Source organism: Pogona vitticeps, chromosome 1 (genome assembly GCF_051106095.1).
Source record: "Pogona vitticeps strain Pit_001003342236 chromosome 1, PviZW2.1, whole genome shotgun sequence".
Lineage (NCBI taxonomy): Eukaryota > Metazoa > Chordata > Lepidosauria > Squamata > Agamidae > Pogona > Pogona vitticeps.
Genome location: NC_135783.1, coordinates 306,225,647 through 306,247,726, shown reverse-complemented (window position 1 = coordinate 306,247,726; position 22,080 = coordinate 306,225,647). Strand labels below are relative to the sequence as shown.

The 22,080-nt window shown below is 43.4% G+C and overlaps 1 protein-coding gene across 2 annotated transcripts in view; it reads right to left on the bottom strand.

The window, feature by feature from the left end:
- RASGRP1 (RAS guanyl releasing protein 1) overlaps nt 1–22,080 on the bottom strand; it is an 85,687-nt gene that overhangs the window by 28,580 nt on the left and 35,027 nt on the right. For both annotated transcript variants that reach the window (XM_020806171.3, XM_072986302.2), the window contains exons 5-9: nt 20,339–20,470; nt 11,411–11,564; nt 8,583–8,756; nt 7,594–7,710; nt 5,830–6,105 (exon numbers count right to left, since the gene is read on the bottom strand). In XM_020806171.3, the coding sequence (XP_020661830.2) occupies nt 5,830–6,105; nt 7,594–7,710; nt 8,583–8,756; nt 11,411–11,564; nt 20,339–20,470 (853 nt within the window). The remainder of the gene's footprint in view (nt 1–5,829; nt 6,106–7,593; nt 7,711–8,582; nt 8,757–11,410; nt 11,565–20,338; nt 20,471–22,080) is intronic.

The window sequence follows — 22,080 nt, the reverse complement described above, 5'->3', positions numbered from 1 at the left end:
CAAACACTCCTTCTCCACGGTTGCCAAATGTCTCTCACCTTTTTGAAGTTTCCTACTCAGGTAGGACACTGGATGCTGGTCACCATTCTCATCCTCCTGGCACAGAACTGCTCCTACCCCGCTGTTAGACGCATCTGTGTAGATGATGAACTCCCGGTCGAAATCTGGAGCACGCAGGACAGGATAGTTGATTAACGCCTCCTTCAACCTCTGGAACGCCGCCTCACAGTCGCTGGTCCACGGGATGCGGTCATCAGCCTTCTTCCTCGTCAGATCGGTCAGCGGAGCCGCAATCTCGCTAAACCTCGGGATGAACTTTCTGTAGTAGCCCACCAACCCAAGAAATGATTTGACTTTTTTCTTGGTGTTGGGTCTAGGCCAATCACGAACAGCTTCTATTTTGGCCTCCAGGGGTTTTATCACTCCTCCCCCTACCATGTGACCCAAGTATTTTATTTCTGGGCTACCCAGCTGACACTTGCTGGCCTTTACTGTTAGCCCTGCTGCACTTAACCTCTGCAGCACTAACTCCAGGTGTATCAGGTGATCTTCCCAGGTATTACTGAAGATCCCTATGTCGTCAATGTAGGCCACTGTAAAGTCACTGAGCCCTGCCAAGGTCTGGTCCATCAGCCTTTGGAATGTGGCTGGTGCATTTCTGAGACCAAAGCTCAGGACTCGAAACTCATAGAGACCAAAAGGGCTGCAAAAGGCAGTCTTTTCTTGATCCCTGGGATCAATTCTTAATTGCCAATATCCCTTTACCAGGTCCAATGATGAGATGAACCGACAACCCCCTATGGTTTCAATCAGGTTGTCTAGCCTGGGCATTGGGTAGGCATCAGGAGTGGTTACACGGTTTAATTTCCTGTAATCAACACAAAACCTAATGCTCCCATCAGGCTTGTCCACAAGGACTATCGGAGAGGACCAAGGACTAGAAGAGGGGACGATTATGTTCTCCCTCAGCATTTCGTCCAGCTCCTTCCGCACCTTGTCCCTATAGGGTCCCGTTACTCGGTATGGGGATACTGCCTGCGGGGGTGCATCCCCTGTATGGATCCGATGCATCACTCCCTTCACTATCCCCGGCTTGTTGGAAAACACCTGTTGATATTTGCTAAGCAGCATTTTTAGTTCTTGCTGCTGGTCTTGGGTGAGTGCAGGACTGATCTTTACCTCCTCTGGGTTGTATTTTACTTCCCCTCTACCCTCCCAGAAGGGTAATTCAGCTTCCTCACTCTCAGCTGCTTTTATAGCAAATAGAACCCTCTGTTCCCCTCTGTAGTAGGGTTTTAGGGCATTCACATGAACCACCCTCCTTGCTTGGTTCTCCTCCTGCTCTATTAGGTAGTTCAGATCTGACATCTTGGAAATGACCCTATATGGTCCTGCCCATTTGAGCTGCAGTTTATTCTCTCTGCAGGGCCTAAGCCAAAGCACTTCCTCCCCTGGGTCAAAGTGCCTCTCTCTAGCTTTGCGGTCATACCATGTTTTCTGTTTGACCTTCTGCGCTTGCAGGTTTTCTGCTGCCAGCTCTAGATTTCGCTTTAGGTCATTCATCAAGGTGTCTATGTAAGTCACAACGTCTTGTGGGTCATCCTGGGTGATCTGCTCCCAATTTTGTTTTATCAAATCAAGGGGCCCTTTCACCCTTCTCCCAAATAAAAGTTCGAATGGACTGAACCCGGTACTGGCTTGTGGCACTGATCGATAAGCAAACAAAAGGGATTGCAGCTTCTGGTCCCAATTGTTTGGATTCTCTGCCAAGTAAGCCCTAATCATGCGCATTAGAGTCCCATTGAACTTCTCAGTTAACCCATTACTTTCCGGATGATAAGCAGTGGTTTCCTTGTGCTTTATTCCACAGATTTGCCATAAGCGTTTCATGAGCTTTGACGTGAACGATGTGCCCAAATCTGTGATTATCTCTGAGGCAAATCCCATCCTGGACATGTACCCCACCAAAGCATCTGCCACTGTGTTAGTTTCAATATTAGTCAAGGGTATGGCTTCAGGATACCTTGTGGCATGGTCCACAATTGTTAGGATGAACCTGTTCCCCCTCTTTGTGGCCTTGGGCAAAGGTCCCACAATATCCACCCCTATGCATTTGAACGGAGTGTCAATCACAGGCAAAGGGCACAACTTTGCTTTGGTCCTGTCGCGGTTATTCCCCTGCCTTTGACACACATCACATTGTTTACAGAACTCCCTGATCTGCTTCCCTATGTCAGGCCAGTAGAAATTCTGTGTGATTCTCTGCTGTGTTTTGTTCACTCCTAAGTGTGCAGCAAACATGTCAGAGTGCCCCCTTTGTAAGATCATGGGGCGATACTTTTCAGGTACCACCAGCTGACTTCTGATCCCATCTCCCCCTTTTGAGATATTCCTCAGGGTTTCTCTATATAAAATCCCCTTTTTCTCCAGAAATCTCACTGGGGTTTCAGGTGTTAGCTGGGCGTCAGTCACCTGTTCAAAACACTTTTGGAGAGTGGCGTCTGCCTTTTGCTCCTGTCCAAATCTGCTGTCTGTGGTTAAGGTTTCCACCACAGCTTCTGAACTCCCCCCACCTGCTTCCGTCTCTGGCTCATCATTACCCCCCTGAACTGTCCCTGTGGTGGCTTGTGAGCGTGTAATCACTAGCACCCGTTTCACATGTTCAGCCAGGTCAGTTCCCACGAGCACGGCTGCTGGCAGAGTCGATGAAATCGCTATCCGCCAATCTCCCCTCCAGCCTTGAAAGTTGACAGGTACCTCTGCTACTGGCAGAGAGATTATCTGCCCCTCAATCCCTGCCACCTTCATGCTCTCATTTGGGATTATAAACTCCCTAGGGATGATATCTGGATGGCACAGGGTTACCTGGGAACAAGTGTCCCGCAGTCCCCTATACTGACGGTCAAGTATTCCTACGTCCACCCCTGCTGTCTCAAACAACTGAGAATCTGTTTTTATCAGCAAGCAGCGCTTCACCTCCATAAGAGGACCATTTTCCTCAGCCTGATCAGCAGAGGTAGCTGTTCCAGACTGAGTAGTCATGGCAACAGGCTCCCTCTGTGACAATGAGCTTTGCTCCTTCTGGACACAGAACACAGCTTTTGGCTTGGTCCCACTAGCATTCTGAGGCACCATTCCTTTTAGCTGCTTCAATTTCTCACACTCTGAGATCAGATGACCCTTTCCCTGACAGAAATAGCATTTTCTGGTGTATTTTGATTCTCTCTCCTCTTGTTTGGGTTTTCCCTCCAAATTCTGAGGGCTTGGTTTCATGCCTGAGGGCTTCCCTTCACCATGGGCCCCTCCCCCTTGCTGGCTTTTCCCTGGTCCCTGAGAGTACTTGCTGTAGGTTTCTTTGGGTTTACCTACAGATTTCCCCTCACCCAAGGGCTTTCTTATTTGGGAGATAAAATCCGCGATTTCTGCGGCTGCTGCCACAGATTTCGGTTTCCTTTCCCTCACTTGGAATTTCAATTCCCCCTGCAGGACTGAATAGAACTGTTCCAGGGCTATCAAGTCTTTAAGCTGTTCATAGGTCTCTGTTCCCTCCTGCGACAGCCATTTCTCAAGCAGCCTCACCAATTGGGCCCCCACTTGGGTAAAAGTCTGTTCTGGCTTCTTGGTAAGGGACCTGAACCTTTGTCTCAGCTGCTCTGCATTTATCCCATGTCTTGCGAACACCAGTTTTTTAAACTCTGCAAAATCTTTCATCCGTTCCTCAGGCATCTCGGCATAAACCTCAGCCAGGCTACCACTGATTAAAGACCGCATGATGGTCATCTTCTCAGTTTCCCTCACTGAGAAGTCCACAAACGCTCTTTCCACTAAGGAAAAGAACACTTCAGGACAATCTCCCTTGTGGTACACAGGGAATTTCTTCAGGTCAGCCTTAGACAATTGGCCTCCCTCAGAATCCCTATTATTATTATTGTTCTGGTTCATCAGTTCCAGTTTTCTTAATTCAAACGCCATTTTCTCTCTCTCCAATGCCAATTCAAATTGTCTCTGTTTCTCCCTTTCCCTTTGTTCCATTTCAAATTGCCTTTCCCTTTCCTCCCTTCTTTCTCTCTCTAATCTTTCCTCCATTTCCCTCACCCTCAGCTCATGCTGTTGGGCTAGGAGTATTTTTCTGAGTTCTGGGTCCTGCTCTCCTGTGCTGTCACCTTGCACTGAGCCAAATTCCTCCTCAGAACCTTGGTCAATCTGGGGGTCTTTCACTTCACTCATTTCTGCTACTTGGCTCCGAGTCAAGGGCATAACCCCCCCCTCAGAACAGGCTGCTTTAAAAAGTCAAGCCTCAAAATAAAACGACCACTTTTTTTCCTTTTTGCCTCAGAACCAGCTCTCCCCAGAGATTGCTGCTGTTCTTCAGCACTAAATTTGCAACAGTATCGAGTCAGAGCCTACCCCCCTCTGCTGGGCCTCTCAGCTGGCAAGCTAGCTCACTGTTGCTACGCAGTTTTGCCTCAGCGTTTTCCCGCCAAAATCAGGCTGCCTCAGAGCACCTTAATCTAAGTCTCCCCAGTTGGCACGTTCTTCTACTAGTGCACCTCCCCGTGAGGTACACCTAGAAGATTACCTACGCGCCTCAGACTGTCCCTGACTAGACCCCCCTTGCTCTGGGCACACTTGCCAAGGCTTTGCTGGACCGCTGGACAACTGGACCAGTCGTATCCCACACGCTGGACACCAATCAATGTGACAAACCCAGACCTACTGGGATCTATCACACAGTTACTAAGCTGCCACCAACCATTCCCTATAATAAGTCACACAGACCAGGGATGGATTTTTAAACAACAAAAGAATAAGGTTTATTTTAAATACAAACAGGGTAAATAAAACAATCAGGTGAATAAAATAAAGTAACGTGGCTTATTCTCACACACACAAGCATACAGTTTGGTTCACCTAGAACCTTTAACTTAAAGCACAGACCCTGAACCCATCAGTTCTGGCTAACCCACAGACCCCTGAACCTTTCAGGCTGGTACTCTGACACACAGTAGTACCCTGTCAGACACCCAGACTCCCACAACAGCTTCTTCTTCCCCAGCTGCTGCTTCGTCCCAACCCAGTGTCTCACAGTCTGTCTCAGCATCTACTCTTCACCACACAGGCATCACATATTTATACAGTACAGCCCCTCCTCCTGATGTCCCGCCTTCCACTCCCCATAGGATGGAACTTTCCCTCCAAACCCATGACAGACAGGTAACATCAGTGCTGTTATGTACCTTGTCTTTTGCACCCTAAGCTAGCCTGCTGCCATCAGGTACAATGGTATAATCCTTAACCACCAACAACATTGGATATGGATTCAACGCCCAGCCCACTTAGATTTCACACATGAAATGATAGGGGCAGCATTTTGTTCTTCAGCTGAGGTAGCCAATGCTTTCAGCCGAACTTGAACTTCATGAACCTGACTGAGTCAGCTGTAGTCCACAAAACTTATAGTGTAACGATCTTTATTCCTGTTTCACCTTCTCAAAGAGCCTTGGTTCTTTTAAAAATCAGCATGTTAACACCTGAGTGAGCCATAAAGAAGTGCCACAGACAACTAGCCTTGTGCTGACCCATAAACTCTACGAAGTTGTCCTGATCCTATTCTGAAAAGCAAATAAACACATACTATGCTGTTCTTTTAAAATCAGAAAGCTTAGTTGTTTATTGACCCGCTATTGCAGTGATGATCAAAGGCCAACAGAGACTCCCACGACTGTCTTAAATTACTCAAGTTTAACTATCAAATTTTCCTAATACGTGAGTAATCCCATTGAATAAGCACATTAAAGTAAAACAAAATCTATAAATACAGAGGCTTACTGTGAGGAGATGAACAAGATCCTTGTTAGCTTCCAGTGGGGGACCTATTTCTTGCAACTGTACCAGTTCATTAACATGATTATACAGAGAATGTAATTTATGTATATTAATTTTTTTGTCTTCCAAGTAGTCCGGCATAGCTTCATAAAGGGAGATCAAATCTTTCAGATGCACTCCAAGGATTGGGATCTTAAAGTTACAGCACTCATTGTAAGCACGCCGATAATTATCATAGTTCCTACAGGATGACAACAATTCAGTCATTTCATTAAATACCTGAAAAGAAAACAGAGGCAAAACTATTTAATTCATTATATTCATCATGATGGCCATTTAAAAAGACAATCATGCATACTCCTAGTCAAAATAACTGTAAACATGCCAGCTACATCTAGCCTCTAAGACAAAATCATCACATTGTGTGAATCCACCTGTTTGAATGTGCCCTGGTCTATCTCTTTGCCTCTCCTTATCAGACACAACTAGACAGAGAAGCTTCTGCTTCCATTTTAGATTAATCATAGTTTTACATGTCATTTTAATGCTAAACTGTGAATAACTTCAACTGTGAAATAATTTACAAACTAAGGTTGTAAATTAGACCATTTCAACAAATGGTCTAATTAAGATTAAGCACAGTTCTTCAGGTTTGAACAAACTGCAATTAATCTAAAAAAAGAAGTTAAAAGCTTGCAGAACTTCTCTTCATGATTCAAGTGACAAAGGACAGAAGAAGATTTTATGCTCAAGGCTCACTGTGCCATGTTCCTGAACCTTAAACCATGGGTTAATGTCCAATGCAAATGAAGGTTACTGACTGGCCCCCAGACAAACTCTTTTTAAAAAAAGACAAGTGTTATCTGCAGTGGCAAAACCACAATGATTTCTTTGAAATAAACAAATAAAATTTTATTTACAATATGATGATATCAGCAATAAATAGAATCCGTAGCTAAAGCACGCTTGACAAATGACCATCTCTTTGAAAACCTCCAATGAAGAAGAGTCACCCACCCTCTGACGCAGTACATTCCACTGCTGAACAGCATTCACTGCCAGGACATTCTTCCTTATGTTTAGAGGAAATATCCTTTCTTGCAATTTGAATCCATCATTTTGGGTCTTACCCTCTGGAGCTACAGAAATAAAGCTTACTTCATCTTCCATGTGACAGCCCTTCAAATATTTGAAGATGGCTATCATATCATATAGTGACATCATATTTCAGTCTTCTATTCTGTAGGCTAAACGTACCCAGCTCCCCTATCTATTCCTGTCCTATCCAGCACTGGACATAGTATTCCAGGTGAGGTCTGACCAAAGCAGAATAGAGATACACTATTACTTCCTTGCTCTGGATACAATACTTCTCCTGATGTAACCCAACACTGCCTTTAATTTAAGTGGATATATTTTTATAATTGGTCATTGTGAGGACAATATGAATTGGAATCCCATTACTCTTTGCCACATGTGCAATGGCTCCATTGTGCACACACTTCTCAAAATACACCAAATCCACAAGGCAGTATTCACTGTTTTGTTGTTTCCAAAAGAGTAGCCCTTGTGCATCTTGTGTATCTAACAGCTGTAAATCACTTGAAAATGGGGGAGGGCTACACTCTGCCATTACAAACAAGGTTTTAGCCATTGCCTATCAACAAACTTAATTTTATTATAGTGATTTGGTTAAACAATTATTAGCCATTCAATACAGGTAGAGTATATAAATATTGTAAAACAAAATACAGAAGTACAACTAACCTTATGAATGTCATGAGGAACGTGAGAACTTGTTTCTTTAAGTCTAGAAATGGAACTGTGACAGAGGCCTCCTATTACAGCCATTAATGTGTTAAAATTCTGCAACTGGTGAAGTTTCTGTGCTCAAAAAGAAAAAAATAGCAGCCATTATTCAACCTGATTGGGGCCAATCTGGACCAATAGCACTAAATGTTACTAGAACCAGGTGATAAAATTTCCATTTAAAACATATTTTTCATTACAACTTAAAAAAAAAACAACCATTTCATTCTACACCTGTACCCATATCTTGATTCTCTTTTCCATTTTTCCAAATAGTGTCTGTTTTTAAGTTCAGCATCTTCCAGCACAGATCCCTTTTTCCTTCTAGCAAATATGCTAGATCTTTCTCACAGAGTAAAAGAAATGGGCAATCAATACCTGGCCACTCAGGCAGGCCCTGTGTCAACATGCCCTGGAAAAGTTCATCAAAGCTGATATTCACACTAATTGGCCACCACACTTTCTGTTTATTTCTTACATTTATACCCCACTTTTAAACTAAAGGATAGTGCTTAAGATGGCTTAAAGTCTTTTTAAAAGAATAAAAACATATAAGACCACATTTAGCTAAAAAATTAATAAAATGATATAAACCTGTCACACTCTAAATGCATTGCCTGTGGTATCTGCTCTAGAGGTAGTGCAGCTGCCAAGCCGATGGGATCCCCTAGCAACAGTCAGTAGAAGTTTGTGTCTGACTGGTGCCAAGCAACCACTAATATTGTCTTTCCCAGTAGGAAATGCTCAACATCCCTGCTGTCCTAGGTATGCCTGTCCAAGGGAAGGTGATTGCTAGTGTACTGTAGTACTGTCAAATGGCAGTAAGCACAGGCAGCAATGTTGGTGAGGATAACAATGCGGAGACTAAATACATGTGGAAAAAGGATGCCCCATACAGTATCAAGGTTGAATAAATCAAACTCAAAATAATTTAAAACTGAGCTGACCTGGGCCACATGAATAAATTTGATGAATACTTCAGCTCGAAGTTGTGGTGTTGGTCTATTGAGTACCATAAGTTGCACCCACTGGGAAATGCCGTTGCAAAGAGCAATTGAGCGTTCCATGGTTGGATTGTCTTTCACACAGCCATTCATGATGTAGTTTTGGTAATCTGAAAACTTCAGCAATAGCAACAACAAAACAAAGAACATAGTAGAGTTCATATTCATTCTACTTGTACTTTTATAGTCCTTACCCCCAATAGTTTAGCTGTAAGACAAATATAGTTGTCTATTGATTTACTTATTATTTATATTTGTGCTTGTGTGTTTTTTGTCTATTTATTTTGTCTACTTATTTCTTCTATTAGAAGCTGCCCAGAGTAGTGGCATGCCACTAAATGGCACAGGATAGTAAGTAAGTAAGTAAGTAAGTAAGTAAGTAAGTAAGTAAGTAAGTAAGTAAGTAAGTAAGTAAGTAAGTAAGTAAGTAAGTAAGTAAGTAAGTAAGTAAGTAAGTAAGTAAGTAAGTAAATAAATAAATAAATAAATAAATAAATAAATAAATAAATAAATAAATATTAACTGAAATCTTCTATATTCTATGTGAGCTTAACTCAGTATATAGAAACACAAGCAGTGTAATAAAAATATAGTTGGAAGTCACCCAGTTTTAGAGTATAAATAATCTGGAAAACAGATGAGAGAATTTTTTCTGACCTGTATCAGTGAATTAAAGAGATATGATGACTATACAGTATAAAACAGTTTGATGCAACACATGGTGAACCTTACCACATAGATACTACGCATAAGTTTGAGAATCTCATTACCAGTCATGGAGAAATAGGTAAATTGTATGATAGCAATCTACATGGCAAGCTAATCTGGGATATTTATTTATAACTAAATGGAGCATTCTCTGTATTTTATCACGTCTGATGAGATATAAGACATATCTCATTTAAGAATAACATATGCACAGGCTTTTATTCAATGAGCTCCTTCTCATATGCAACAGTAACCCTTGCACAAAAACCTAGAAACGGTATATGGGCAAAATGTGATGAATAACAGGTTTTCTACTAGAGGAAAATATCTATTTAACACTTCACCATAGGTCAAATTATACTGAAATATATAACTCCTAAAATTGAGTACTTTATTTCACATGGGATCTAACTACATAATCTGTTATTTTATTGTCAATATGTACAAAATTCCAAGCTGATCATTATGTACCTTCTTCCATTCTTTTTTAAATAAATATTTTTTAAAATGTTGTGATCAATACTAATTAATTATTTCATGACAAAATGTTAAGTGTAAGTGTGTGATCTGTGGAAAGTTTTACAGTGGATAGGTATCAGCCTGAAAACAAAGACATGACTTCAGCTTCCAAGGCTGTTAGATATTAACTTATCACATGGGAGAAGACATGAATCAAAAGCTTAAAATAAAGAGTAATGATGCATGACTAAGTGACAACTTTTACAGATTGTTCCCCAAACTGCTAAACCTACATTCCAGACTACACAGGACATGGCTATTAAGGGGTTTTTGCCAGACAATTCATTCCATAGCTTTGAAGCTACATGATTAGGCGATTCCATGCATAAGAGTTTAGAGAATAAAGCACACATATTTATTTGTATAAACTGTTCCATCTGTAAAACTCATCCTGTTTAATTTTTCAGCATGTTCATTTTTTGTGTGCATCTGAGAAAGTTTAACCAATCATTTGTAAAACAAGTGTATCATAAAACCCAGTTGCACAAGATAGGGAACAATACTTCAGACAGAAGCTTCCATTGCTCTGTGACTGGGAAAGGATGCGCCTCACCCCAGAATTTCAGGCGTTAGGGTTAGGAGTGCCTCCTGCTCCTCTATAGAGGGACAGGTTATGGGTAAACCTCTTGCAGGCCTCACATACCAAATGCAGGTGGGTCCTGTAGAATTCAGACAAGATAAAAGCTCCAGTGCCTTGGTCACGTCACTCTTTCTTACACACACACACACACACACACAGAGAAAGAGAGAGAGAGAGAACACTTTTCAAGCCTCAATAAAGAAGTGGGAAGAGTCATGGAGGAAGTGACTCTTCCAATTATAAGGCAATCAGGTTCATAAACAAGCATCCCCTTGGTGACAAGGGATTGCTATAAAGGATGGGAAAAGGAGAGGAGGCTATGTTAGTGAAAAGTATTTTCCATTCTTGCAAGATACTAGACATGGGCACTTCATATTCGTTCACCTGGGTGCTGCAGTGGCCCAATCCCAACCTCCTAGTGGGCTTCCTGCAGCAATCAGTTGCTTTGTTGTTGCTCCAATCATGGAAGCAGCCCAGTCGGCCCTTCCCCATCTCCTCACACAACCAACCACTCATCGGCTAAGAGGGGAGACTCCCTGTCTTCTTGCAAATAGGTTGTTGTGAGAAGATGTTCAGGTGAACATTCTCTCTTTTTTTGGTAAGTCTGCTTATTTCATTCCATATCTCAATTTCATTTTTTTTTTAGTTTTGATGTTTTTGCTCCATTTGAGATGGATCAGAGCATATCCTACTGCTCATTATTACAACTTACCAAATTGTGTTCACAATGATCTCTGTCCTTGTGTTCAGAAATATAAGAATTAATGGAAAAGTTTATGCATCGAGATGGACATATTCAACCTGTATTCATCTTTCTATACTGATTAATCTAGCTCACAAGAAAGCTCAAAGTGTTATCTCAGTGCAGCAATAATCAATCCCTTTTAAATCATAACCACCTCTATACACAGACTATTCAAAGAAACCATTTGTGTAATTAATTTATAAAAGGTGATGAACTCACTGATATTCTTCGGAAGGACTTGAATTCAAGATAAGTGAGGTGGTCAGATAACTCCTCTGGTTCCAAGTGATCAAAGAGTAGTGAGACCTTTCTTTTCTTACTACTGTTCGATTTTACTCGTTGTGTGATCTTCCTGGACCAATCTCGAGCATTTCTTTAAAAAAACAACAACAAAGGAACCAAAAGGTGGTATTTTATGTCCTGCAGCAGAATTTACTTACATAGTCTTTCAGATAAAAGCATGTAAACATTTATTTAAAAAACTGAATTTGTGTACATGCTACTGTTGACAAATTCTTGTCAACAGTAGCATGAAACAATATTTCATGATTACCTTTTATTTAAGGAATGATCAGTCTCATATTTTTGACCACAGGGATGATGGGTGCTTTTACTAGGCATCTGTCATTGCTTTTTGTTTTTATGCCAGCCCTTAGAAAGAGAGGTTACTTACCTGTAACCATGGTTCTTCAAGTGGTCATTCTGTGAATTCACACAATGAAGGGTTAAGTCAGCGCCTGCGCGGGTCCCTCGGAACGTTCTCGAGCTCTGTAAAAGAAACATAATTAGGAGTGCCTATACTGCGCATGCTCCGCCCGCTCCAACCTCAGTTCCATTTATCCGCCACTCAAGCAATAATGATAATGACAGTGCAGTGACGGATAGTGGGGAGGCCGGGCGGGCTTGTGTGAATTCACAGAATGACCACTTGAAGAACCATGGTTACAGGTAAGTAACCTCTCTTTCTTCAGCGTGGTCTTCTGTGAATGCACACAATGAAGGGTGACTAGCAAGCTTGCTTACCGGAAGGTGGGCCGTCACTGTAGGGCAGATGCCAAGACAGCTCTCCCAAATCTTGTTTCCTTTTGAGCCCTCGTGTCCAATCTGTAATGGGAGATGAACGTGGACACTCTGGACCAGGTGGCCGTCCTGCATATGTCAGGTAAGTCAATCCCTCTTAAGAGTGCCGTCGACGAAGCTACCGCCCTGGTGGAATGGGCACGGAGGCCAGGAGGAGGAGATTGATGCTGAAGCTGATAGGCCAAAGCTATGGTAGTAATCAGCCAACGGGATATGGAGGAGGAAGAGGCTGGGAGGCCCTTTTTACAACCAAAATAGCAGAGGAAGAGTCTTGGAGATAAGCGAAAGTCCTTGGTACGGGCAACATAAAAGGAAAGTGACCTCCTGACGTCGAGGGTATGGAGCATGCGCTCGGTATCGCTAGTGGGCTGAGAAAATAATGTGGGGAGTATCAACGGTTGATTGAGGTGGAACTCGGAAACGACCTTGGGGAGAAAGGAGATATCGGTATGTAGAACAACTTTATCCTTGAAAAATTGGAGGAATGGTTGGTCAGCTCTGAGGGCAGCCAGCTCACTGGCTCTGCGGGCAGATGTGATGGCTACGAGAAACAAAACTTTAAGAGACAACAACTTAAGGGAACAGGTAGCCAGAGGTTCAAATGGAGGATGCATGAGTGCATTAAGGACCAGGTGTAAGGACCACTGGGGTACCAACGGTTTCAGCGGTGGACGCAGGTGAGTGACTCCCTTAAGAAAGGTTTTAACCGTGGGATGAGAAAAAAGCTGAGAGGAAGGGGAATCTCTTGGTTGAAAAGAAACAATAGCCGCTAAATACACCTTCAGCGTAGAGGGGGATAACTGGAGGTCAAACAAATAGCGCAGGAACTGCAGCGTGGTGGAGAGGGATGCTGGTGAGGCTTGAAGTCCTCTGGAACTGGTAAATTTGAGGAAACTTTTCCATTTATGAGAATATAACGTGGAGGTGGATGGTTTTATGGAATTCTCTAATATCTCCCTGATCTCGGGGAGATCCTCCACGCAGTGAGGTGTAGCGTGTTCAGGTCCGGATGGCAAACCTTGCCCGCATCCTGAGTGAGTAGGGTTGGAAAGGTGGGAAGTCTCAAAGAGTCTATTGCCAAGTCCATGAGAGTTGGAAACCAGGGCTGTCGAGGCCAGAAAGGTGTCACCAGAATTGCTTCTGCTAACTGAAATCGTAGCTGAACCAAAGCTCTCTGAATAAGAGGGAATGGCGGAAACAGGTAGAGTAGACGGTGCCTCCATGAGATCATGAAAGCGTCGCCCATTGAGTTCGTCCCCCGTCCTGCCCTGGACGCATACAGAGGACATTTGGCATTTCGATGGGTAGCAAATAAGTCTATTTCTGGAGTGCCCCATCGATGGCATAGCTGATGAAAAACTGAGTCGTGGAGCTCCCATTCGTGCATCTGGTTCATGGACCGGCTCAACCTGTCTGCAATCACGTTCTCGGTAGTCGATATGTGGACTGCCCTGAGAAAGATGTGGTTTTTGTAGCACCATTCCCATAGAATTACTGTTATGAACAACAGGGACTGAGAACGCGTGCCGCCTTGTTTGTTTATGTAGTGGAGTGCTGTAGTGTTGTCGGTGACAATCTGGACTCCATGGCCGCGCACCAGAGGGAGAAAGGCGTTGAGCGCCTTGAAGACAGCCAGAATCTCTAAGTGGTTGATGTGCAGTGTGCGTTGCTGTGGCGACCAAAGCGCATGGACCCGATGTGGACCACAATGCGCCCCCCATCCGGTGGGACTGGCGTCGGTGGTGACCTGAACAGTTAGGCGGAGTGGACGAAAGGGTCGTCCTATCTGTAGATGCGGTACATATGTCCACCATTGAAGTTGTGAAGCTAGTTCCTGTGTGACAAGGAGGGGTTTCTTGGGATGGTCCCGAAGAGGGTCGAATAGAGATAGGAACCATACTTGCAGGGACCGTAACTTGAGACGTGCATGCGGCAATGCTGGGGTGGTGGATGACATAAGGCCCAGTAGATGTTGAGCAAGTTTGGCTGGCACTGTACGTCCGGGTCGAAACTTCGCTATTGCTCTGCGGATTTTCAGGATTCTGTCCCTTGGTAGGAAGATCCTTCCCTTGCGGGCATCGATTGTGGCACCAATATAACTTACTACTCTGGAAGGCCTGAGATGTGATTTTTTGTAGTTCACCGTGAGGCCCAGACTGTTTAGGACATAGAGGGTGAACCTTGTGTCCTTTATGGCCTTTTTGCTGGAGGACGAGACCACTAACCAATCGTCTATGTATGGGAAGACATGGACCCCGTTGAGCCTGAGGTATGCCGCCACCGGGGCCATGCACTTCGTAAAAGTTCGAGGTGCCGTCGCTAATCCGAATGGTAGGGCAAGATATTGATAAATCGTGTCCTGGAAGATGAAGCGGAGGAACTTGCGATGATCGCGGTGAATGGTGATATGAAAATAAGCGTCCTTTAAGTCGATGACTACAAACCAATCGTCTTCTTTTAATAGGTGAATAATGGATTCCAACGTTACCATCCGGAATCGTCGGGGATGCAGGTAAGTATTTAACTCTCTGAGATCGAGGATGGGTCTCATGCCTCCATCCTTTTTGGTTACAGCAAAGTACCTTGAATAGAAGCCATTTGCAATGTCCCTTTTTGGTACCTTTTGGATGGCACCTTTTCGTAGCAAAGAGCGAACCTCCTCCTCTAGGACGGGATCGAATGTAGTATACTCTGCCCGACCTAAAGGAGGATATTCTGTGAACTCTAGACGGTACCCTGAAGAGACGATGCTTAGAACCCAGGAATCGGTCGTAATGGTGGACCAGTTTGGGAAAAAAGGTAGCAGTCTTGTATCTGGGACGGTAGTTATCTGTGATGCCTCTGAGTCAAAGATATTGCTTGTGTTTTCTCGTAGGCTGCTTGAAAGACTGTCGACGCTGGGATGGCACATGCGAACGGTAAGTAGACGTTGCGGAAGCGGCGGGGGGAGGTCTCGACTGCGGTTGGGTTTTGAATTGCCTATATTGCTGAACCGGCTGATTATATTGAGGGGAGGATTTCTTCCAGTGGTATCTGCCAAATCTAGGCTGAGGTTGGATGTAATACGATTTGGCAGTTCTTTTAGCCTTATGGAGTTCTTCGAGATGATTATCAGTCTTTTCACTGAAAAGACCAGAACTGTCAAAGGGCAAACCCTCTACTTTAGCCTTCACATCCTCAAAAATATTTGCAGCGCGCAGCCAAGCATGCCTGCGGAGAGTGACAGCTGTGACCAATATCCTTGCTGCCGCCTCAACTGAGTGTCTAGTAGCAATCCTCTGATGCTTCGAAACAGTCTGCGCTTCCTCGTAGATGTTAAGGAAAGCCTGGCGGGTATCCTCAGGTATCATCTTTAAACCTGATAGGGTCTTAAGCCATAACTGCTTTTGATAAGCCTCCAGTGCGGTTTGGTGGTTATTCACACGGAGAATGAAAGAGATGAGAGAGTAGAGACGTCTGCCAATCATCTCCAACTTCTTCCCTTCCTTATTGGTGGGGACAACGTGGGCCCTGCCTGATGGTCTAGTACAACTTGTCTCCACGATAAGAGAATTGGGGATTGGATGCTTAAGTAAAAATTTTGCATCAGTCCCATTGATCTTGTACATATTCTCTGTACGCTTCGCCAAAGGTATGGAGGCTGAAGGATGCTCCCATTGTTCTTTAACTATGTCCAATAAAGCTGGCAAAAAGGGGATGCTAGGGGGCGGGGAGCGGTCCTTATGGATATCACCGAAAATAAGGTCCTCCTGAATGGGGACCGGGTCATCTACCCGCAGCTTCAAAGTTTTAGCGAGGCGTGACATCATCTGTGAGTACGAAGTAAAGTCCTCCAAGGGAGATGGGTCGTGCGGGTCACCTGTGTCCGACCCCACAGTCTCCCCTTCTGGCAAGTCCTGAGGCTCAGGTTGGGGAGCAGGCTCTGCATCCGAGCCCGAAGACCGAGAGGAAAATGAAATGTCCTCGTCTGATGAGGAAACACGCCTCCTCTTCCGACGTGGAGATTGCCCCTGCGGCAACGTAGGAGTGGGGCGCTGCGGGATGGGTGCGCTCGACGTCGAAGGCGGGAGAGAAGGATCGAGCGGAGGCTGCGGCATCGACGGAGGCTGCGGAGGGTTAGCCTCGGTGCCTCTGCGTCGTCGGCGTCGACGTCTCCTAGGCGGGGTCGACGCGGAAGATGACGAGGAGACGTAGATATAGCGAATCTTGCGCCGACGCCGATGGTATTCGGGCGACGTCGACGCCGAAGATGTGGAGGAACGGTGTCGGCGGCGATGTCTACGTCTCCTGCGCCGGTCCACTGAAGAGGAGTCATCCGACGTCGATGCATATCGATGTCGGGAACGTCCGTGTCTCCCAGCGCCATCCCTGTGAGGGGATCGATGGCGATCTCGGGAGCAGTGTCTCGTCTTTCTCAACCGTTTCCTTGGTGGTGAATGGTGGTGAGAAGACACTGGAGACACAGAATGAGCCGGAGAGCCCCGCCCGCTGGATGCGGGACTGACAGGGGTAAAACCCAAGCTTGCAGTGGTCTGTACAAGCTGGCTTGGCGTCGGTGATGTAATGCCAAGGGGTAAAAGCGGCTCAACTTGTCGTGGGGGAAGCGGCGCAAACGCTTCAGAGACAGAGTCCTTGTCCCTGGAAGAGTCCTCCAAGATAGGGGACGGGAGGTTGGCGGCTACGGCGGACATTTGCGAAGTGGGGTCCTTAGGTTTAGTCGACCCCTTAGATTTTTCTTTCTTCGCAGGTTTTGCAGCTGGGGCTGTCTTGGAGGCGGACTTCTTCTTTGGAGCGGACGACTTCTTTGTCATTTTTTCAGCAGGTACGTCTGCCGCTGTGGTGGTTAAAGATTGGGGTGCCGAACTTTCGGTATGGGAAGTAGAGGAAGAAGCAGGGAGCTCCATAGAGGAAGGCGTAGAGGCAGAAAGAGCGGTGTTCCACAGATGTAATTTTAGGCGCTGCTGCCTCGCCTTCAAAGCGGCCTTAGTAAAAGCCTGGCAATGCTCGCAGTTTTGGGGAGAATGGGATTCCCCTAAACAAAAAAGGCAAGTATCGTGTCCGTCCTGGAACGGGATCTTAGCAGAGCAACGGACACACCGACCAAAAGGACCAGAGGGTGGAGGCGGCATAGACATCCTAGGGAAAAAACGGCCGGTAAAAAGGGCGGGAAAAGGGTAGCGACTCACAAGTGAGTCGAGGAAAAACCGTAGGCACCAGAACCAAATCGTAAGGCTTAAAGAAGGTCCGTAACAGTCCAAGGTAAAAATCCGAGCAGACAATCTGCGAAAATACAATAGAACAAGTGAAAACAGTAAGAGCTCAAGCCGAAAGAACCACTTCACACGGCGGAGAAATGGAACTGAGGTTGGAGCGGGCGGAGCATGCGCAGTATAGGTACTCCTAATTATGTTTCTTTTACAGAGCTTGAGAACGTTCCGAGGGACCCGCACAGGCGCTGACTTAACCCTTCATTGTGTGCATTCACAGAAGACCACGCTGAAGAATTCTCCATTTTGGGAGTTTCATCTGCCACATCCACAGCTAAATAATGCTAACCTGAAGAAAAAGCTGGGCTGGAAGGTTTCATGGCATGGGATGATCTCTTGTCTAACTGCCTGTTAGAAATGGAAGTTGTCTTCACCTGTGATTTGTAGTCCAAAAAATCTGAATGGCACATACAGTACTTAAATTTTACTGCCCGTTCTAATAAATCAGCATTAGATAATCAAATTAGCAGAATGCATTGTTCTCTTTTTTTCAAGGAAAAAGTGGTTACAAGTGAATCTTATTTAATAGAATTCCTGTTTAGGATTTTTACTTAATTAGGTAAAACATCAAGCACTAAATCAAGCAAAAATATTTGCAAAAGAACAAGTTATAACTGTCAGATAAGACACGTTGTAACACAGTGCTGCTCTCAGTTTTAATCTGTGTCGGGGTGTCTTTGTTAGCCAATTAATTTTAGAGGACTAGTGCTTTTTTAATTGTATATCATTCCCAGTATTTATTTAAAGGAAGGCTTATTTATAAACATGTGAAAAGAAGGTTATCTTTATATATGCACGTCTTCACACAGGGCAAAGATGGTGTGCAAAGGGTTCTGGGAAGGGATTTTTAGCAGAGACCCTCCTAGGAAAGAAACCAGTTTTTAAAAACCCTTTGAACATATAACTGAGTCTTCCACTTTACACTGGAATCTTTTTAGCTTTATAGCTTGAAATAAATAAAATGAATGAATAAGTAAATTTTACAAGAGAAAATGGTGAAACAAATTCCTTATGACTGGCAGGGCAACCCTATATTTGTCAACTCAAAGAGTAGTCCTACTGAGTTCTACTGAGTATCACACGTGACATGCCTCTTAGTTAATGCACACCAGGGGTTGGAAAACATCCGGCTTGTGGAATCTGTCAAAGAGGACTCCCCGCAGAGAACCAAGCAGAGCCTAGTGCAAAGATGCTGACACTGAAGTAAAGAACTATGAGTCCAACCATTTGTTTTCGAGCACCATAAGTAAGCAGTTTCCACAAACACAATGCTACAAGTGTTCTTCATTTCACCACTATAATTTAGGTGTGGATTCCCTGTGTGTTATAACTGTTCAGTACCAGAGAGTCATGAATCCTTACTGACTTACTGTAATGCTACAAAAGATCTGCCAATAAATTCAGATATGCTTTCTCTATACACCCCAGCATACATCACCTTAGTATATATTGTATGTGCCATGTTTTTCTATGGTCATTCTTGCCTAGCCAAACTGTATCACTCATGCACAAGAGGAGCTTTGTTAACTATGTAGCTCAAATTTAGAATGCCCTCAAAACCAATACCAAAGTTTTTCAATCGTTTTGCAGCGTTTTACCACACAAGCATTACATTTTACAGCACCGTCCAACCCTCTGTAGGCTGATAGATCAGAATGAGGTTCTTTGTTTACACTTCCCAGTCTCACACTGTCCCACTCCACTCACGATATCTGCAGGACACTGGCTACCAAAACAAGCTAGAGGCTTAAATACTCTCTCTCAGCCACTCTATGCCCCACACCAAAAAACGACCCTAGATTTTACTGCACCGTCTGTGTTTCTAGTGACAACAAAGCAGAAAACAAAAGGGTTTTTAAACTGCTTTCATGAATGAACAATCTCCACTCCTGCAACTCTCCTAAAATTCTGCAGGTTTGTTGCCTAGCAGCATGTACTTTAAAGAAAAAATTCTAACGTGCACAGCACAGAACCATCTCTACCTGTTTGCCTAAAATTCAGCAGATATAATTCCCACACTGCTGTGCAGATTTCACTCATTCTGCCAAATAGAAAGAAGCTGTCACAGTTTTGATTTCCAGTGGTCAAACACATGTCTCCAAATCAGTCCACGGAAACCAGGATATTTTCTGAAGCATCAAAGCATGATCCAAATCAATCTACTAGTCAATGTGCACCCCTGCTGATTGGCTTCATCATGCAGCTGCCACAATCCATGTATTGCACATGGTTCACCAAAACTGATAGCAGAAATACTTTTATTCTTTATTGATCTATACTTCCCACATGAGTGACAAACTCAACTCTTATTAAGCCATTTTCATACCCAAATTGTAAGAGTAATCAACAGTGTGATTATACTTGAATCTCAACTACAAGGGCACAGCTTAATGTGCCAATACATTTGTATGGAATTGTTCTTCTGTGACCATGTCTATTCTTCAGTTACAGAACCCAAAGAAGTGCCATGGGTGCAGTCAGCAGTGTACAACCACACAGAGAAACATTTCACACAAAATGATGCCAGTCTACCAACCCCCAAATCAACCCACTGGCCATATGGTGCTGTTCCCATGAATTTGGGAATCAAGGAGCAACCATGCAACAGATTTGCACGTTAGAACTGTTTCTACAAAGATGAATGGAATCTTTCATAAACAAGAGGAAGAAGCATTAATATCCACAAATTATTTATAGATGATTATGCCTATATTATGCTTCAGAAAGTTTAACAGCAATTATGCTTTGTTTTCATGTACTGTATGTGTTTCTCCCAATATATTAAGACCTTGACACTCACATTTGAGATGTGTCAATTAGGCGACAGTGTAACTCCTCACCATTAGCTTTCACTAGTTCCTGAAATTCCTCCATGGTGTTTGTAAGACTGGAATCTGTTTTGAACATCATCCAGAATTCTCTTATCCAATACCTGTTTGCAAACAAAGAAAACATTTTCAGTTTTACTTGTAACTGCTTCTTCACTTCTAGAAATAAAATCTTTCAGATTTTCCTCACAATTGCATATATCAATCTTAAAATAATACAGTATGTAAAATGGTTCTATACTGTATGTCTTCCAGGTTGAGAGCCTGCATGGTATAATAAATGAACTGCTAAACAAGATGAATGGTGTTCAAATCTCTGTTCAGTCATAAAAACTCACTGGGTGTCTGTGTAACAGTAAACTACTCATGGATATTTCAGTTTTGAATTGGGAAGAACGCTCAGGGGAGTGTGGTATATTATGACACCTTAGAATGGAAAAATTAAAAATAAAAACTTCAGTTTTGTTTACTCCCATAAGCTTAATATTTCAAACCTAATTTAAAAATGTTCGCAATGCGGCTCTCGATTTCTGTGAAAATTGAAACAGTTTCCTTAGCTTCTCCTCAGAATGTGTGTGTGTTCATTTACACCTAACTGTCTAACTAACCAACTTCATGACTTCTGATTTGCTGGAATTTATGCTTTCAATTCCCATCACTACAATTTCTACTTTATTTTAAGTAATCTTCTCACTTTGGAGAAATTTCTGATGCTGAAATTAAATTAATGACTGTGTTGGATCTCTTGAGTAATTCTTCATCCACATATATGTTTAATTGAAAATAGATGTGGTCTTTTTTTCTAAGAAATAATACCAGCACCTTCTGTCAAACTGTTCAAAATTATGGTACCAGCAAATTACTATTTAATAGTTCATTTCAGCCTTAAAGTACTACTTAAGATGTAATAATCAATCATTTCTACTTAAGATGGTGCTATGACATCACTCCCATGAATAAGCTACTCAGAAGTCTCACTGAGCAAAGCATAATGAGTTAGGTATCTGGCTGTAGAGCCAGAGGTTGGGAGTTTGATTCCCCACTGTGCCAGCCTGTATAGTAATGGGCAAGCTACACAGTCCCAGGGTGCCCCCAGAAGAAGGGAATGGTAAACCACTTCTCTACCTAGAAAACTTTGGAAGCAATCGCCACCAGTTGGAATTGATTTGACAGCACACAATTAATATTAAGTGTGTACAGTATAAGCTTGCAGCTTTAATACTGTATGGTTCAATGGGTTGATCCAGACTAAGTTAGCCACACAGTGACTTACTGAAAGAAATGGAAAAAGTACTAACCAAATTCATTGATTTCAAAGCTTGACTAAAACAATCTGGATCCCTCACATATATTTATTGTACATAGACAGTTGGCATCTGTTGCCATGACTCAAGTTCACAAATACCCTGTTAACCCTAATGCTAAAATCAAGTAACCCGTTACTTTTTTCCCATTTATTTTTGCATTGCAAGAGTATTTGGTTCAGTGTTAGAAAAGGGAATCTACTATCTTCACAAATGTTCAAAAAGAGGAAAATACCTTAAGATTGTGAAGGACAAAGTGTGTGTCCAGATGAAAGGGCTGTTCATAAATTGTCCTGGCCCAACTCCCATTGCTAAAAACTGTACACACAACGGTAATCATGTAGTGCTTTGTCCTCCAGCGGAATGTCTTTCACCCGCATGGCTCTGTGTATGATTGTGAGTCTGCTTCC